This window comes from Mytilus edulis, chromosome 7, assembly GCF_963676685.1.
Source record: "Mytilus edulis chromosome 7, xbMytEdul2.2, whole genome shotgun sequence".
NCBI classification, from domain to species: domain Eukaryota; kingdom Metazoa; phylum Mollusca; class Bivalvia; order Mytilida; family Mytilidae; genus Mytilus; species Mytilus edulis.
This window is the reverse complement of record NC_092350.1, coordinates 18473102-18492415: the sequence shown is the minus strand read 5'-3', so window position 1 is coordinate 18492415 and position 19314 is coordinate 18473102. Positions and strand designations below refer to the sequence as shown.

General features: G+C 31.5%; 1 protein-coding gene across 4 annotated transcripts in view; it reads left to right on the top strand.

Moving 5' to 3' along the window:
* Positions 1–19314, top strand: part of LOC139480921 (putative ammonium transporter 1) — a 130946-nt gene that overhangs the window by 93912 nt on the left and 17720 nt on the right. For 2 of the 4 annotated variants that reach the window (XM_071263878.1, XM_071263877.1), the window contains 2 exons: positions 371–1480; positions 3084–5756. The exons of the other annotated variants lie outside the window; for them this stretch is intronic. In XM_071263878.1, coding sequence (XP_071119979.1) covers positions 411–1480; positions 3084–3453 — 1440 coding nt within the window. In that variant the 5' untranslated portion in view covers positions 371–410 and the 3' untranslated portion in view covers positions 3454–5756. Of the gene's footprint in view, positions 1–370; positions 1481–3083; positions 5757–19314 lie in introns of those variants that run through there. 4 annotated transcript variants of the gene reach the window in all.

Sequence of the window (19314 nt, the reverse complement as noted above, 5' to 3'; positions counted from 1 at the left end):
GGTGCATTGAACTTGGTTTATTGCGATAAACCTCTCACTTGTATGACAGTCACATCAAATTCCATTATATTGACAACGATGCGTGAACGAAACAAACAAAATAAATAAAATTGTCAAAATAAGCAGTCATCACGAAACGAAATTACTTCACTTAATAATTTATCAGTGATACAGTAACTTTAGTAAGAAAAAAATCCGAAACTTTCAGTTATATTTTTGAAACATATGTTACAGTTTAGAAGACATATGACTGACCCCTTTGAAATGAAACACTTGTTAACTCTAGTCAAAAAAAAAATTTTGATATGATCGATCGTTAAAAAGGTAACATACTGCTTAATGTTAAAAGATATTTCATTTATGTTTTCAGATTATATGAAATTATGATTCAAGTTTAGCACCTATGGAAAATGAGATTTCATTTAAGGAAACTAGTGACTTACGTTGTTGCAGCTTTGGTTCTGTTTGTAGTTATCAATTTTTATGGTAATAATACATGGATGTTTGAGAGTAACGAAGCACCATGGGGACCAAGTATGACAAAGCACATCCCAATTAAGCCCAAATATTCCGGGAAAAAAGTGCACGAACATGTGATTCTTGGCAACAAAAACCATTCCAAAAGCAAATTCGCTAATGCATCTAAATTGGGGCCTGAATTTGGATTAAAAAGAGAAGAAGCATTTGTCCTTGAAGACAAAGAAAAAAATCCTTTCGGAAAGAAGGTCTCTTATGATGGAGTTGAAGGTCGCGTGTGGTTCAGTAACGATTACTATGACGATGATCGAATTGTGGCTCAAATGCGATATAAACCTCCACACATTATCGAAGCAGAGAAAAAAAAAGTACAAGTGCCTTTAAAGACTATATTATTATATCATGGTTTTGGTGGTTGGGCTTTAAAAAAAGGTCAGAAAACATTCGAAGATCAACAGTGTCCCGTCCAACAATGTACAGTGACAGATGACCGTCGGTCAGCAGAAACAGCCGATGCTGTAATGTTCCATCATTCTCCTAGCAAACCATGGACTAAACGACCAAATAATCAGATATGGATATTATTTTTGTTAGAATCACCTTATCATACACCAGGTCTTTCAGGCTTTAATAACGTATTTAATTGGACAGCAAGTTATAGACATGATTCTATAATAGTTGCACCTTATGAAAAAATGGTTCCACACGACCCAAATGTGATAACGAAAAAGCAAGATAAAAACTATGCAGTTGGAAAAACTAAAAAAGTGGCATGGTTTGTTTCAAACTGCGGAGCTCGTAATGGACGCAGACAGTATGCAGATGAGCTAGGGAAACATATACAAGTTGATATTTATGGAGCATGTGGTCCCTATAAATGTCCACGCCACAACTCAGAACATTGTTTCAATATGTTAGACAAAGATTATAAATTTTATTTATCATTTGAAAACTCTAACTGCCGTGATTACATCACTGAAAAGTTTTTTGTCAACGGTTTATCGTAAGTGTATTATATTTAGACAATTTATAGTCACATAATTAGTATTGTACACCCTCAAACAAAATTGTGATTGAGAGATTGGATATTTTGTAATTTTACTTTTTTTCACGTAACTACTTAGTATTATACACCCCAAACAAAAATAGGATTCATATTTTTAGTATTACTAGTATATACATATTTAGCAGTAAACACCCCAAAACAAAAATGGGTTCACATATTTAGTAGTATACAACCCCAAACAAAAATGGGCTTCACTTATTTGTATTATACATCACGGACCAAAAATGAGATTCACATAATTAGTATCATACACCCATACACCCTAAACTAAAGTGAGATTCACTTATTAGAATTATACACCCTCAAACAAAAATTGTATTCACATAGTTCATACTATACTCCCTCAACCTAAATAGGATTCACTTAAAGACAGTCATAATTTAAATGAATGAACTTTATTCGCACAAAACTACATGTCATAGCTACAGAGAAAATATTTGAATTATACAACTTACCTCCAAACTAAAATGTGATTCACATAAATAGTATTATACACCCTCAAACAAAAATGGGATTCACATTAATAGTATTATACACCCAAAAACAAAATGAAGTTCACACAATTGGTATAATACCCCAAAACACAAATGAAGTTGAAATGGGATTCACATAATTAGTATTATACCACCACAACAAGAAATGGGAGTGACATAATAAATATTATACACTCCCAAACAAAATGGATAGGTATGTTAGCACTGTTATTGTTTTTGTCCATGAAGAATGGTTTTTGTATTGAAATAATCTCTCTATTTCATTATTTTCACATATACAAGATGCTATTGCTGCACAAGACAAATACATATATAATGAAATTCAAAACAGTGTGGCTGTGGCAATTGATTGACACATTAAATTCATCCATTGACTGGGACAATTTAGGTGAACGTTTGTATGTAACGACCACTGATCACTATGTACTTTTTAAAGACACTTAAACTATGGGGTCACCAAAGGTTCTCAACACCTCAATAAAGTAATTCGAAAAAATTAATCAGAAATAACACGATGTTTTGATTTATACCAATTATATAAATCAAAACATAAAGGTTATTCCTGATTATTTTTTCGAATTACTTTATAATTAAAGGCGTTAAGAAACCTTTGGTGACCCCACAGTTTAAATGTCTATGTAGGTACGTCGTGAACAGTGGTCGTTACAGACAAACGTTCACGTAAATTGTCCCAGTCAATGAATGAATTTAATGTGTCAATCAATGACCACATCCACACTGTTTTGAATTTCATACTATTTTAGTGTAAAAAAAAATCCTGTTTGGTCTATTTCAAAACATAAACATACCTTAACTATTGTATTGCAGCTTGACATTTATAAAACCTTATTGTCTTACAACCTGTCCATTTTATTTTTATGTTGGTATTTATTCACGAGTTATATGATACTTAGCTATACAATAACATAGAAAATGTAATTGGAAATGTGTCAAAGAGAACAACCTTACCAAAGAGTAAAAGGAATATTTATTTGTATGTGAAATATATTTTCCATAATGCATTTTATTTTTTTTTAACTTTTCAGACATGACGTTCTTCCCATAGTAATGGGGGCACATCCCAATGATTACAAACGAGCAGCGCCACCTCATTCATTCATTCACATTGAAGATTTTGATTCACCTAAAGATCTGGCTGAATACCTACATAAACTGGACAAAAATGATGATTTATATAATGAATATTTTCAATGGAAAGGTACAGCAGGTACAGTGAACACTTTCTATTGGTGTAGGATATGTTCTATGTTACATGCAGCTCCCAGTCATAAACCAATGTCGTACAGAGATATCAACCGATGGTGGCGAGGTGATGGCGTCTGTATAGGACAGAGCAAGTGGAAAGATCAACCAGAAAGAAAAGAAATAATAGATAATTATTTCGGAGATGTTTAAATTGTTTTTTTCTTTTCTATACAGAGGATAATCTTAAAACATACATTTATTGAGGTTTACTGCAGAGATATAGTACCCTATATGTGACTCTGGTTACATTAATACATGTAACTTTGTAAAATTATTTACAGTAAGGTGAGAAGATCTGGAAATCCAAGTTGGTGACTTTTAACCAAAGTTCTTAGTATGATTGGTATTAAAGAGGGGCTTTTACATTATGCTAGATAAGGTAACATTGAACAAATATTTTTTTCTTTGCCACATGTTGTTTTAAACAGGTAAATTTATTATTATTAAAAGAGGGGTTCAATCTAGTATGTAGATCAATGATAATTTTTTTTTTTTCAAAAACATTTTTTTTATATACATACATTTTTGTTGATTTATGCTACACAAGACACCTCTTTGTCTCAAATTGAAGAATACATTTATATATAACTTTTTCATTATTTTGACTTTGTTACTGCTGGTTTTAAGTTAAAAACAAAATAATGTATGCAAACAAATTTGTACATAACATTTTGTGCCACATGCAAAACCACATTAGTACATGTAATTTACTAGGTAATCATTTAATTTCGTTTGTACATGTTTCTGAACAAGATAACAAGTTTGGAATGATTGTTTATAACAATACTCATTTTATATTGCAATGAGAAATCCCAGTTTCAAAAGTTCAATTTATTTTCATTATAACTTTTTATTATTTTTGTGCTTGTTTATTTATTTGTTTGTTTGTTATGACTTTCTGATTAGAAGAAATATGTTATTTTGTTTCTATATTTTAAGTGATTTAAGAATATTTACAAGAACTTGTTAATTTATTATGCTTTTTCTATGTTATTATTTTCAATTTCAAGCAACTCAACTGAGATTTATTTTTGAAGTCGAGTAGAGTTGAGTGAAAATGTGATGTCATCATAACCCAATGTCATTGGTGTTGTAAAATTCTTTAAAAGTAGTGAAATACAGATTATTTGGACATTTTTCAACGGTGACAAAGTATCTGAACTACATCTCAAATATTTAAAGAGTATACATTTTGATAAGCTTGCAGCCAAAATTTACCAAAAGCTCTTGTTTTCAGATCCATAGATAACATTACTTTAAGGATATTCATTTAAATGATTTATTAATGGCCACTGAATGTCAAATTTAGACTTTGCTGAGTTTTTTGAACCATGTTTTTTTAGGTGGGGAATTGTTTCACAATAATACATCTTTTGATCCTTTTCCTGTCTATAAAATATAATTCAATTTTAATAGAAATAATTCTCTACAAATGATAATAAATAATAATCCTAATAAGGTCCAACAGTTGAAATGAAAGCTCATTGTCTTGCATTTGAAATCAGCCATCTAATCTGAATGCAAAAGAAATTTTAAAAACTGATGATTTTTTTAAGAGATCTGAATAAGACCAGTGATCTGAATTTTGAACCTAGAATTCAATATTGTTGTTGATTTTTCTGATTTTAGAGAATATACTCAGTACTAAATGGGATTAATAGTAATTTTTCTGACATAGAAGTCATATCTTTTTGTTGAACAATTTGTTTTTCTGTAAATTGTCCTACAAACTGTATATGTCTTTGTAATTTGGTTATTAATGGATAGTAGAGATGTTTCATTGCCAATCATAATATCATATCTCCTTATATTTATATTTAATTTAACAGTAAATGTTAAGTTTATTTTTTCAGGTTTTTGTTGTATGCTTGCTTTGTGTTTTTCTTCTTTCTTTATTTAGAAATAATGATCAGATGGCTTTGATTTATAAGTGATTGTATGTTGTTTGTGTTGAATTCATACCTTCAAATATTTAGTTTTCATTAGGTTCACATAAACTTTTTGAAAGTTTGGAGGTTGTGTTTTGTTAAATGTGTTTCATGGTATTTTTATGCATTAACCTGTTCATATGACTGCTTTAATCAATAGTGCAATGTCCTAAGCATTACTTTTAATTGTGAATTTATAATTTTTGTGATGTTTTTTTGTTATTACAAAAATTGCACATGGATAGATTTTACCAAAAATATAAACAAACATTTATAAATAGCATTATTGGGAAACCATTTTATTCCAACAATTGCAATAATAAATGCACACACACATTTCTAAATTTATAGCAGTGTTTTTTATGATCTTTGCATTGTTTTTGAATACCTTATATTACATGTTCCTGTACACATTCCATATTAATTTATTTCTACTATGAGTTTGATATTATACTTTATAAATTCCTTCTCAATGAATGATTAGAGAATATATTTGAAAATCTTATATATACAACCAAAGAAAAACCAATTTGAGAGTGCATTCCATTTTACACATTTATACATTATAGTTATTTACTTTGTTGTCTATATCTTTTATATTTATTCTTTGATATTTGTTTAACCACTTTTTCATTTTCTATTTCTGTCATTTTTTTAACAGCATTTCAGTTGTTCCATTTTTGTTTATTTTGTTACACCTGTATTTTTTTCATAACTGTACATTCCAGATTTATTGAAAAATAAGCAAACATTATTTTAAATTATATTAATGTAAGAAAAAAGTAAAAACACAAAAATACTGAACTCCGAGGAAAATTCAAAAAGGAAAATCAAAAATCAAAAGGCAAAATCAAAAGTCCAAACACATCAAACGAATGGATAACAACTGTCATATTCCTGACTTGGTACAGGCATTTTCTAATGTAGAAAATGGTGGATTGAACCTGGTTTTATAGCTAGCTAAACCTCTCACTTGTATGACAGTCGTATCAAATTCCATTACATTGTCAACGATGCATGAACAAAACAAACATACTCAAAGAGTAAAAATGTCAAAAATAGGGGTACAACAGTCAATATTGTTTTAAATATAACAAAAAATGTAAATATTTATAACTTTGTGTTTGGTTTAAATTCAGTTTTCACTTTCATATTCATAAGTTTTCATTCAAATATTTATTTACGTTATCAGCATTAGAAATATATCTGTTGTACATTGCATCATCCAATGTGTTTACCAGCAAAACATACTGACTGTTTATTCCAAGTTGTTTTTATGGATATAACTTGTATAAAAAAAACTACTAGACCCTGAATTTTTGAAACACAAAAAGGTATAACATCGGGAGTTACAAAACCAAAGAGAAATGAAAGATGAAGGGCACTTTAGCAGACATTGTTGATTCAGATGGGACAGTTTTATCACGTTCATAGATTAAAATTAGAATAATTAAATGGCTTTATGTGTTTGTGCTGGATTTTCAATGTTTTTGGATTTTAAACAGATTTCCCACTAATTTGAAATGGTTTTCCTTACATTGAAAAGTATTTTTTTTTCTTTCTTGGGACAGAAATTGATAAAGAGTTACTTCACCATATTGTTTATGACTAGCATTGCTTTAAACTTTGGTTCTATAGTACACTGACTAGCATTGCTTTAAACTTTGGTTCTATAGTACACTGACTAGCATTGCTTTAAACTTTGGTTCTATAGTACACTGACTAGCATTGTTTTAAACTTTGGTTCTATAGTACACTGACTAGCATTACTTTAAACTTTGGTTCTATAGTACACTGACTAGCAATGCTTTAAACTTTGGTTCTATAGTACACTGACTAGCATTGCTTTAAACCTTGGTTCTATAGTACACTGACTAGCATTGTTTTAAACTTTGGTTCTATAGTACACTGAGCAACACTATAAGATATCCAAACAAACATCTGAAAAATAAAAACAATATTATTGCAGGATGATCTGAATGTCATATACAGCTGTCTGAGTATAATATCACATACCATGTTAAAAAGACATGGAGTTTATTGCAGCACCCAATTTGTAATAAAAGCACCTTCTTCATTTACTTAAAAAGTAACATGAGAATATATTTTTCAATTGATTGTTGTTATTGTGTGAATGTTTATAACTGTTAACGGGTTAATTGTAACTGTGTATAGATGTAATTGGCAAAATTGAATCCTGTTGAAATCTTTAAGAGAATTTGTATTCTCATATTATCCATAACTTGTGCCTTTTTAATGAAAATAAACGTATTTTTGTTGACTTTGTGTTTCTTATTTATATGATGTATTAAGTTCAGGCGATGGAAGATCAGAAAATTACAAGTTAAAAACAAGGAATGGAATACAAGTTAAATGAAGGGAACTTTGACAAGTTATATTTACCAAGAAGGTTATGTATGTGTCAGGATTAAAAGAATAGAACATTTTATTTTAAATCAGGGTTTCATGCACATTACAAACATAACCTCTGTGGAGCTTTTTGCCGACACATCTTTGATTCCACCAATATATCTATAAAATATCAGCACAAATGTGTATCAAAAACTGTCCCCCGAATGTTTGATGGAATAACAAATAATTGTGAGTTCACCGCTTATGGGAAAATAAAGAAATCTTCAATTATTTAAAACTTTTAAAATGCTAGATTTTGAAGTTCACAAATAATCGATCATACATTACTTTCATGGCTCAGTTTTTGTGAACATTTTATTTTATAAAATAGTTTCAGGCACTTTGTAAAAGAGGGACGAAAGATACCAAAGGGACAGTCAAACTCATAAATCTAAAATAAACTGACAACGCCATGGCTAAAAATAAAAAAGACAAACAGAAAAACAATAGTACACACAACACAACATAGAAAACTAAAGAATAAACAACACGAACCCCACCAAAAACTAGGGGTGATCTCAGGTGCTCCGGAAGGGTAAGCAGATCCTGCTCCACATGTGGCACCCGTCGTGTTGCTTATGTGATTACAAATCCGGTAAATAGTCTAATTCGGTAGGTCATATTCATGAAAGGGAAGGGGATTGTAGTTACGACGTAAGGAACATATCCGATATCATTTGTGAAACGGTTATTCCATAACGGTCAACCAACTTGTGATGGCGTCCGTAAAATTTACGAAGGGATGATTTCAACTTCACCATTTGGAATTCTGGGTTTAATAGCTTCCTTGTGAGCAGCAAACCTCTATCAAGAAAATCATGATAGGAAATGCAAGCACGGGAATATCGTATCAATTGGGAGATATATACCCCGTATGCAGGTGCTGCTGGAATGTTGCTACTTAGAAATGGAAAGTTCACAATTGGAAAGCTGAAATCATCTCTTTTGTCGTAAAGTTTTGTTTTCAACCGACCCTCATTGTCAATTTCTAGATGTAAGTCAAGATATGAAGCCGACTTAACTGTATCTGTAGTATCCTTTATCTCTAGTTCGATTGGATAGATGTAAAGTGCCTTTCAGTTGTTTAGGCATTTTAACAAATGCCTTGAAAGATTAAAATGCTTGAATCATAGAGGCACTGAAGGAAAAAAAAAATTCTTATCAAGCATTTTACGAAATGCATGAAAGAAATGAATGTAAAATATTTAAGTTCATGGATCAGATGTGTATAACATACTTTTTCGTTTTAATGATGTCAAATTACCATACGGTCACCGACGTTGTTGTCGGTGTATTAGACAATCAGTTGCCTTACTAGCAGTGCATGAAATTTTTTTGTTAAATGAACGTTTTACGGCTTTTAAAACTCAATGGCATAACTGTGTTTTTATTTCGACTTTATATGGTATATTTTTCACCTAGAAAATAACTATCATTTGTTTCGTAAAAACCAAAGTGGTGACCCTATTAATTTTTCTATACCAATTAAACTGAATATGATGTACCAACAGCATATCATAAGAAAAATCTATGAATTTGAAATCTGAGACCATGTTTTTAAGGCAAATTTAAGAACGTTTTTATTTACAGCCGAATCAGAGGCGGTATGATTAAAGCCACAATTCGGTCATGAAATTAACAAACAAAAGTCCTTACTTATGTGCTTTTATGATTTATTTAATATTGGAAAGAATATTTAATGATATATTGAAAACTTTTGCGTCGACAGAGTAAAAATCTCTTGAGACGCTTACATTACTCTTAACAAGTCAAATATCAAAGACACAAACATTACACACTGTTTTAATTACTGTCAGAATAACCATAGGTTGATTCGTGGAAGACTCAAATGTCTATTAAAAGTCTAAAAAAATATTAGGCTTTTTATAATTTAGAACCCTAGATTCCCATTTAATCACAACCAGACCGTGCGAGGGCTGTACAGCCAGTCAGTGTTGTTAAAAACTCCCCTCATCAGGTGTACTTTTTTATGGAACAATTGTTCTTCATTTAATTGAATGATTCCTTCTGGTGCTTTTCTATGTATTTTTCATAAGAACATTTCAAAATTTGATTCATCAGAAACGATTATGCACTATGGCCCTGATGTTTGATCGTGACCTTTTTCACTTCACAAATAAACAACGTAAAACATAAAGTTAAACATCGTCCAGTATCCCCAAGCCCTTTATTACAAACATCATTCAAGATATTATCAGGCATATTACTATAAATACATTACAGTGCAATTTTATATGTAAATTTCACTTAAAGTGTCTTTCCTTAAAATGTATATGTATAAGCAACAAACAAGAGTAAACAATTATGCTCTACATTTATTCTCTCCAGTCGTCGACATTTTGAAATTTATGATTTTCAGTACTTTTGAACTTCATTGATTTGATTTTCCAACTATTAAATTTACTCATCACAGGCATAGATTACCTTAGCCGTATTTGGCACAACTTTTTGGAATTTTGTGTCCTCAAAGCTCTTCTTCTATAAACTTGTTGGGCTTTCTAACTAATTTGATCTGAACGTCACTGATGAGTCTAATGTAGACGAAACGCGCGACTGTCGTATCAAATTATAAACCTGGTACCTTTGATAACTTTTATTTCGAATGCCACGCACGAGGGGAATTCAAACGCGCATCTGATGTTTCAAATTATAAGACTAGTATCTTTGATCCGTTTATATTAACTGATACCTATCTAGCTAGACACTTTCAGTAGTAAACAGGAAAGAAACCCATTGAACTATATTATCAAACGTGTCCCATGGAATCTGGTAACTTATCAAAATCAAATTTTTAAGAGGAAACAGTCAACTCATTGAGCTTTATTATCATACACTTCGTACAAACTCGAAACGAAATGAAACTAATTGCTTCGATGAAGTAAAAATCTCTTGTGAAGCTTACATTACTGTTAACAAGTCATATATCAAAGACCCAGACATTACACAATTTTAATGACTATCAGAATAACCATAGGTTGATTTGTTGAAGATTCAAATGTCCATTGAAAGTCGTCAAAAATACTAGTTCTTTTTATAATTTAGAGCCACTGGACGTTAAGCAACCAACAATCAATCAATATAATTTAGAACCCTAGATTTGCATTTCATCACAATCAGGCTCATCAATGGCACTTTAATCATTTTTTCATTTTTAGTCATGGCGTTGTCAGTTTATTGTCGATTTATGAGTTTTACTGTCCCTTTGGTATCTTTCGTCCCTCTTTTTTAATCAATATGAGGGGCGAAAAATACCAGAGGAACATTCAAACTCACGAGATGAAAATAAACTGACAACGCCATGGCTAAAATTACCAACTGACAAGTAATAGTACACAAAACACAACATAAAAACGTAACACTTAGCAACACGAACCCAATCAAAATATAGGGGTGCTCTCAGGTGGTGCTCCGAAAGGGTAAGCATATCTTGCTTCATATGTAGAACCCGTCGTATTGCGAAACTGATAAGTAATAAAGGTATTTAATTACTAAAACAAGAAGCCTTCAATTTTTATAATTACATTTATATTATAACATGAAATCACAAGTTACCTATGCTATTCGTTTTTCCCCTTATGTATTGTTGTAACGTTGTTGTTTTGGTGCACATCCAGGCATGAGTGTTACATTTAATTATTGCCAAAAATTACGGATTCTATAGGAACATATAGGTAATGTTATTGTAGCTCTGTACGATATTTTCGTTTTGTCTAAAGGAGGATTTACACAAAATTATTATATTTTGCAATTAACTCTGAAAAAAATCATGTTATAGTCGTTGATAAATGTTGATAACAAATATATATTCTTTAGACCTGAAAAGATATTAAAAAATCTACTTAATCGACCTGCTATAAAAACGCATCTGCTACAACTCTTATTACCGTTTATTAATTTTCATATAAGCATGAAGTAGTATCGGTGTAACAGGTTGCTGCAATAGAATAATACACTTATTTGGTAATCATAAGAAAAGATCAAATGTCCCTTTTGAACATTAAAAAATGTTATCTTTACTTGATAAATAAGTTCATGTTTAATTTCATGTTTCAAAAAGGCGTTTTCCTGTCATAAAAGTTACTTTTCATCTACATTAATAATAGGTATATTTTATATGTTATGTATGTTTATATATGTTTTGATTTTCTGGTTTTATGACCGGTGTTTTTGTATCTTTTAGGTGGAATCACTTATTTTCGAACAATTTACCTTTTATATTGACGCTTTTGTTTTAATATGTTATACTATAATATAAAAGTTTAAAAAGCTATATAAAATTGAGAATGGAAATGGGGAATGTGTCAAAGAGACAACAACCCGAATTGTACACAAGAAACTAAAATTAAAAATAATACAAGACTAACAAAGGCCAGAGGCTCCTGACTTGGGACAGGCGCAAAAATGCGGCGGGGTTAAACATGTTTATATGGTTACTTTTGCAATATCCTAAGTTTTTTATATAGTGTTTTGTAGACTATTTGTCTGTTCGTCGTTTTATTTTGAACTATTACATAGTCTGACAATAGTATTGAAATTGCATCACCTTACATTATAGTTAAGTTGAACTATATCATTTGCGCATGATAGTGTTTTTAATATCCAAATCTAGAGAAAATGCTGTTACATTCAATAATACCAAGATCGTGATACAGTGGATTTGAAATATCTAGTCTTTAATCAAGAGATATTCTTTTTCTTAGAAGATCAAAAATTCAAATCCATAAGTGAGACAGACACTTGTAATATCCTATAGTGGGTCTCATTGGGGTCTAAGCGTGACGCGGGATTGCCGATTTTTTGTAAGCGGGACACGTGAAAGTCAAATTATTGTGTCGTGAAAACGGGAAATGAGGTCGTGCGCTAGCGGGACCCGGGAAATGACAAAAAAATGAGAATTGCTTACGTACATAGTTTAAGCGGGATACGGGAATCTGACAAAACAGTAAGCGGGATCCGGGATCGGAACCCCCCAATGAGACCCCCCCCCCCCCCCTATACTCATAACTTTTGCATAACTACAAAAGATTAAACGGCATTATTTTAAAAGTCCTTAATATCCATTCGTTTGAAGTCTTTGTGCTTTGTCGACATTTGATTAGCGACTTTTCGCTTTGAATTCGGAGTTCAGTAATTTTGTTATTTTACTTTTTGCTACATCATATTAATACACGCTGCAGTATGATTTACCGCGCTGTTTGTTAAAGTTATATCATATATTATTTTCCTTTTATTTACATCTTTTTTACTTAACCTCCGCTTACACCATTGCCCTTTGGATACAGGTACATTAGAATCTTGTTAACCCTCGGTTTTTTCTTTATATTAATCGACGTTATTATATCGACTACACCAATACTATAGCTAGAAGACATTATGTGGTTATAGTACTTCACACGTTTCGCTCGTAGAAGCACTGAACAAATTTAGTAGAAAAAAAACACGTTATCAACAACTAATAAATATCTTTTATTAAGTGAGGCAAAACAAAATAGTGATGTCTTTATGATAACAACTCGTGGCAAATAAGCTACTGAAAAGCCAAGCATATAAATTACAAAAGGGTGGAGGAAAAACTTGTTCAATTTAGATATTAGTCTTAAATTAATTTCTTTCGCTTCTTTTTTATGTCATTTTCATCAAAAGAATGATGCAATATGCATCTCATACGATGAATACACGATTCTATGATTTACTTATCATTTATATAAAATAGAAAATGCATTTTATATCTGTCTGTGTAATTCCCTGTAATAAACATAAACCTTCTCATTAATTGTATTACATACACTGATCTCTTAGCTGCATTTAAGGTAAAGTCGTTTTTATCTATTTGTCAACTGGATGACAATAATTCATGTATCTATCTAGAAATACTGATCATTCTAGGATCATTGCATGGTCAAAGAGATGATTTAGGGTCAGACTTACATAAAACAAACTCATTAAAATAGGTTGATGATTTGTACGCCAGACGCGTATTTCGTATAAAAAAAAGGGGAAAAAAAGACTTGTGATTGAGTGACACCTGATCAAACAAGTTTAAAGTCAAAATCGAGTACAAAGTTGAAAAGATTGGAAAACCCAGAATTCTGAGAGGATTTGACAAAATTCTATTCCTGGGGTAGAAAATCTATAGTATTTAAAAGAATTCAAAGTTTTGTAAATTGATCATAAATATGACCATCATAGTGAGGCAAAACATTATGCTGATGCTTTTATGATTGCAGCTCGTGGTAAATATGTTACTAAAAATAATGTATATGAATTACAAAAAAGTGGACGAAAAATTTATTTCAATGAAGAAATTGATCTTAGATTATTATCTCTAGTCATTTCCATGTAAAATAACGATACAAAATACATATCTCACAATACGTTATATCTTTTCGTGATTTACTTATTATTTATACAAAATTTAAAATGCATAGATATTTAAGTCCTTCTGCATGATTCCCTGAAGGAATTGCTTTTGGAAATAACCAACCCAAAAATTATCAATGGTAAAAAAAACTTCTCTTAATACCAAGTTATAAACACAAGTCGTAGTATCCCTTTAGTTTCTAATATCTCTCTGCTTTATTTGGAGTAAAACCGTTTTTATCTTTTAATTGTATGTCATAAAAATAAATGTATAAATAGATAAATAGATTTTATTTTACAAAATAGCCAAGAAGATGAGTCTTATGTAGACAAAACGCGCGTCTGGCGCAAATACAAAATTACAATCCTGGAATCTATAATATGCTTATTGACTTGTCTCATTGCAATGCCATATATAGGATCAAACTATTAAAAAAATCCTGAACAGTACAAGGTTTGTAATTTTATTCGCCAGACGCGTATTCTATCCACAAAAGACTCATGATTGACGCTTGAATTAAACACGTTAAAAGGCTTAATTAAGTTAGAAGTTGCAGAATTCAAAAGTTTTGTAAACAGCTAATTTATTACTAGTAATATGGCCTTATTCATAAATGCTGACTACTGGGATGGTTGGTACTATATGGGAGTAAACCTCCACCAACAGGGCATCGACCAAGTGTTTGTAAAACAATCTCACCAAAGATATCAGGTTTATGATTTTCTACGCCAGATAAATGATGAAAACTTGTATCAATCAAAGAACCAAGAAAATTGCATTGATTAGGGACTTTCTGCTTTGAACTTTCGTTGGAGTTCAGTATTTTTGTGATTTTATTTTTTAGTTAACCAATAAACAATTGATAAAGTGACCGATTTCTAATATATTCATTTTACAACATTTTTATCACAAAATTCACAATACCACAGCTTTATGTAGACAACTTTAAGTTTTAAATGTTTTAGTTTCCATCCTTTAAAAAAGAGGGACGAAAGATACCAAAGGGACAGTCAAACTCATAAATCTAAAACAAACTAACAACGCCATGGCTAAACATGACAAAAGACAATCAAACAACAGCACACATGACACAACATAGAAATTTAAAGAATAAATAACACGAACTCCACCAAAAAACTAGGGGTGATCTCAGGTGCTCCGGAAGGGTAAGCAGATCCTGCTCCTCATGTGGCACCCTTCGTGTTGCTTATGTGATAACAAATCCGGTAAATAGTCTAATTCGGTCGGTCACATTCATGAAAGGGAAGGGGATTGTAGTTACGACGTAAGGAACATATCCGATATCATTTGTGAAACGGTTATTCCATAACGGTCAACCAACTCGTGATGGCGTCCGTAAAATTTACGAAGGGATGATTTCAACTTCACCATTTGGAACTCTTGGTTTAATAGCTTCCTTGTGAGCATCAACCCTCTATCAAGAAAATAATGATAGGAAATGCAAGCACGGGAATATCGTATTAATTGGGAGATATATATCCCCGTATGCAGGTCTGCTGGAATATTGCTACTCAGAAATGGAAAGTTCACAATTGGAAAGCTGAAATCATCACTTTTGTCGTAAAGTTTTGTTTTTAACTGACCTTCATTGTCAATTTCTAGATGTAAGTCAAGATATGAGGCCGATTTAACTGTATCTGTAGTATCCTTTATCTCTAGCTCGATGGGATAGATGCGTTCCACATAGTCACTAAATTTTGTATTATTTAGTGAAAGAACATCATCTATATAGCGGAAAGTAGAGTTAAATGATATTGCTAACTTCTTATCTTTCTTCCTAAGAAGTTCCTGCATGAAGTCAGCCTCATAACACTAAAGAAACAAGTCGGCAAGTAGAGGGGCACAGTTTGTTCCCTTTGGAATGCCGACAGTCAGTTGAAAAACACGTCCTCCGAACGTAACAAATATGTTGTCAACCAAGAAATCAAGCATCTTGATAATATCAGTTTCAGAGAATTTTTTGTTTGAATCAGAGTGATCCTTTACAAAGTAGGATTTATCCCTCCCTAAGACAAGATACTTGTATCTATGTTGGCCATTCATTTTTATGAAGCAAAGCAATACCAACTCTTTCAATTTGTCTCTTAGTTTGGAATGTGGAATACTTGTGTAAAGAGTAGAAAAGCTTCGAATGATAAAAGTTTTAAGCTTCGAATGATAAAAGCTTTAAGCTTCGAATGATAAAAGTAATTCTAGAAACACGTCTCGTTAGCACAGACAATATAAATGAAATCTAATTGAATTTGAGACTCTGTTATTATTATTTTAGATATTTAAAATATACATGTCTTCGAGGTGATATCTCAGTATATGGTACTATCCTTAGAATATTTTGGAGTTCATTTAATATGCAATTATATTCAAAATAAATAGATTCCATAATTTCCCCACATCTGTCGACAAAGGACTTGTGTTTGTTTTTATTAGAAAGATATAAATATTCTATAGTTTCCAAACTTGTATGCTTCTAATTTGCATTGAAGTTCGGTTGTCCGTTATCCTTTTTTTTTTCTTTTTACTGATACTGTTTCAACTGTAGATAAGAGGGTATTAAGATGTAAAACACCAGAATTTCAAATTATTGCTGATTTAACAATTATTTTTTCCGCATGCTACCTACATCCTCTTTAAATAATTGTATGTTTCAAAATGTATAAAATTAGTTTTTCAAAACTATTATCAGTTGACATAATGTACAATACACCATTCAAAATTCAGATGTCAAAAGTCATATACAATTCTCAGCGATGATGAACAAATTCGAAAAATGTCAACGGAGACGATTTGCTAAAACCATGTCAACACAAAGGGTAGCCCTAAAAATACAAACAACAAATATCAACCCCAGGAGAAGCACATGCTCATATGAAATGAACAACCACAAAGGTCAAGCCCATGTGAAATAAACAATGCAAGAATGTCAACATAATGAGAAAATTAAACGAGAAAGTCCAGTAAAGAAGATATACTGACTAAGGCTTATCCGATGAAAATTTGTAGAAATTGCAGGAAGCTTTCACATGCGTCCAGTTCACACACCACAATTGATAAGCCGTTGTTATTAGTTGTGTGTATCAGGCAAGAAGCGAACATGAATTTTTTTAAAGGAGGTTGAATTGCCAGTTCGTTAGTTTTAAGATGTTGTATTGGATATTTCACATTGAAATAGATGACATAAATCTTTTTTTGGTACAAATGTTTGGAGTTTTAGGTTTTCAGCGCCCATCAGCTTTGTATAAGTTTTGGTCAGCTAGGGTTGAGTCTTAGATGTAGGCATATTAGTATCTTGCATGAGTTCACATTCAATTTACATAGGTGTTGGTTATTGAATGCATTTTAGAATTATGTTGTACACTGTTTAATCATTGACAGTGTCTCCTGCGCCTACTTTAAAATCTATATGGCTTTGAAACACACAAAACTTGTGCTAATGTTCAGTGAAAAATGTCATAAAATGAAATTATTTTCAAAATTTGTGATAAGTGAAATATGATAAATGTGACTTAGTGTTATGGTAATTATATGTGAATCTCATCAGTACCTTACATACTAATATTGTGTCATTAAGCTGATATTTTGCAATTATATTTTGGTAAAAATATGATAGTAATATATGTTTGCATTTCACGGAGAACTGTGTTAAATGATACAGATAAAGGGTAAAAGGGAAGAACTATAATGTAAGAAATAATGATAGTGGACATGTGGGATATGCGACTACATATATTTCTCATGTAATGTTAAATACTACTTCACTGTGGTTGATACTTATGTACTTTTCAAATGATTATATGTGTCATTTCTGATAAATGAAGGCAACGGTAGTATACCGGTGTTCCAGAGTCTCAAATAGATTGAGAGAAAACAAATCCGGGTTACAAACTTAAGCCGAGGGAAACACGTCAAATATAAGAGGAAAACAAAGGAACAACCGTAACATTGATTGCAAAATAAACCAAACACCAACATACCAACATACATAGAAACGAAATATTTGATAACAACTGCCATATTCCTAACTTGGTACAGGAAATTTTAAGAAAACATGGTGGGTTGAACCTAGTTTAATGGCTAGCTTAACCTCCTCCTTTATGACATTGTTGACAAATGAAGCTAAAATGACAACACTACATGACATAAATACAGTACAAACACACGCTGGAACATTCATCACAGAGAAACGCAAAAACAAATAATATAATAGTCAACACAACATACTAACCGCAGAACAACAACAAACATATTCCATCAACGACAGACACCACATGATATCATAAACAGTGACGCGCTTACGTAACCAAAATGCAATTTTTATATAAATATTTCCACAAAACTCGTCCAAACAATTTTATAACAATAATGTTATGGAAAAGTTTTATAATTATTTAGACAACAATAAGACATAACACATTATTCAACAGCCTATAATACACAGGCAATTTGTTTCTTAAAAGTAATTACAGATATACATTAAGAATTGTATTATTAAGTGTACAGCGACAAGTGACTGTACCCTAACGCAAGAACTGTTCGGAAGCAGACTTCAGAGAAGTAGTCTTGAGTTTTGTATAGAGTTATCCCGCTTTATACAAGTATCTTTTATTTTTCGGAATGACTGGCTAATTTGTCAATATCAACCTCAAGCAGCACTGACGAGACATCTTGTGTCGAAGTGTGCAGCTTGTTAAGAAAAATGTTACTTTAAATGTTTTTACAAGATCTATTCGTCTCCATTATTACACCAAATAGTGATGTATTATTCTTTTTATGCCCCACCTACGATAGTAGAGGGCATTATGTTTTCTGGTCTGTGCGTCCGTTCGTTCGTTCGTCCGTTCGTTCGTTCGTCCGTCTGTCCCGCTTCAGGTTAAAGTTTTTGGTCGAGGTAGTTTTTGATGAAGTTGAAGTCCAATCGACTTCAAACTTGGTACACATGTTCCCTATGATATGATCTTTCTAATTTTAATGCCAAATTAGAGATTTTACCCCAATTTCACGGTCCACTGAACATAGAAAATGATAGTGCGAGTGGGGCATTCGTGTACTGAGGACACATTCTTGTTCTATTATCATTTGGTTTTTTTTTTTTAATTCAGGCAAATATGAAAGGCCGTGATTAACTTCCATAATAGTAATTATAAAGTCAAAAGTGTTTCTTTTATCTGTGAATGTTTTTTGTAAAATTTAGATGTTTCCCTTAAAACGTCCCCTGGATCTAGTTTGAAAGTTTTATTAAGTTTTGAAAGTTATTAACAATAATTTAAAGAT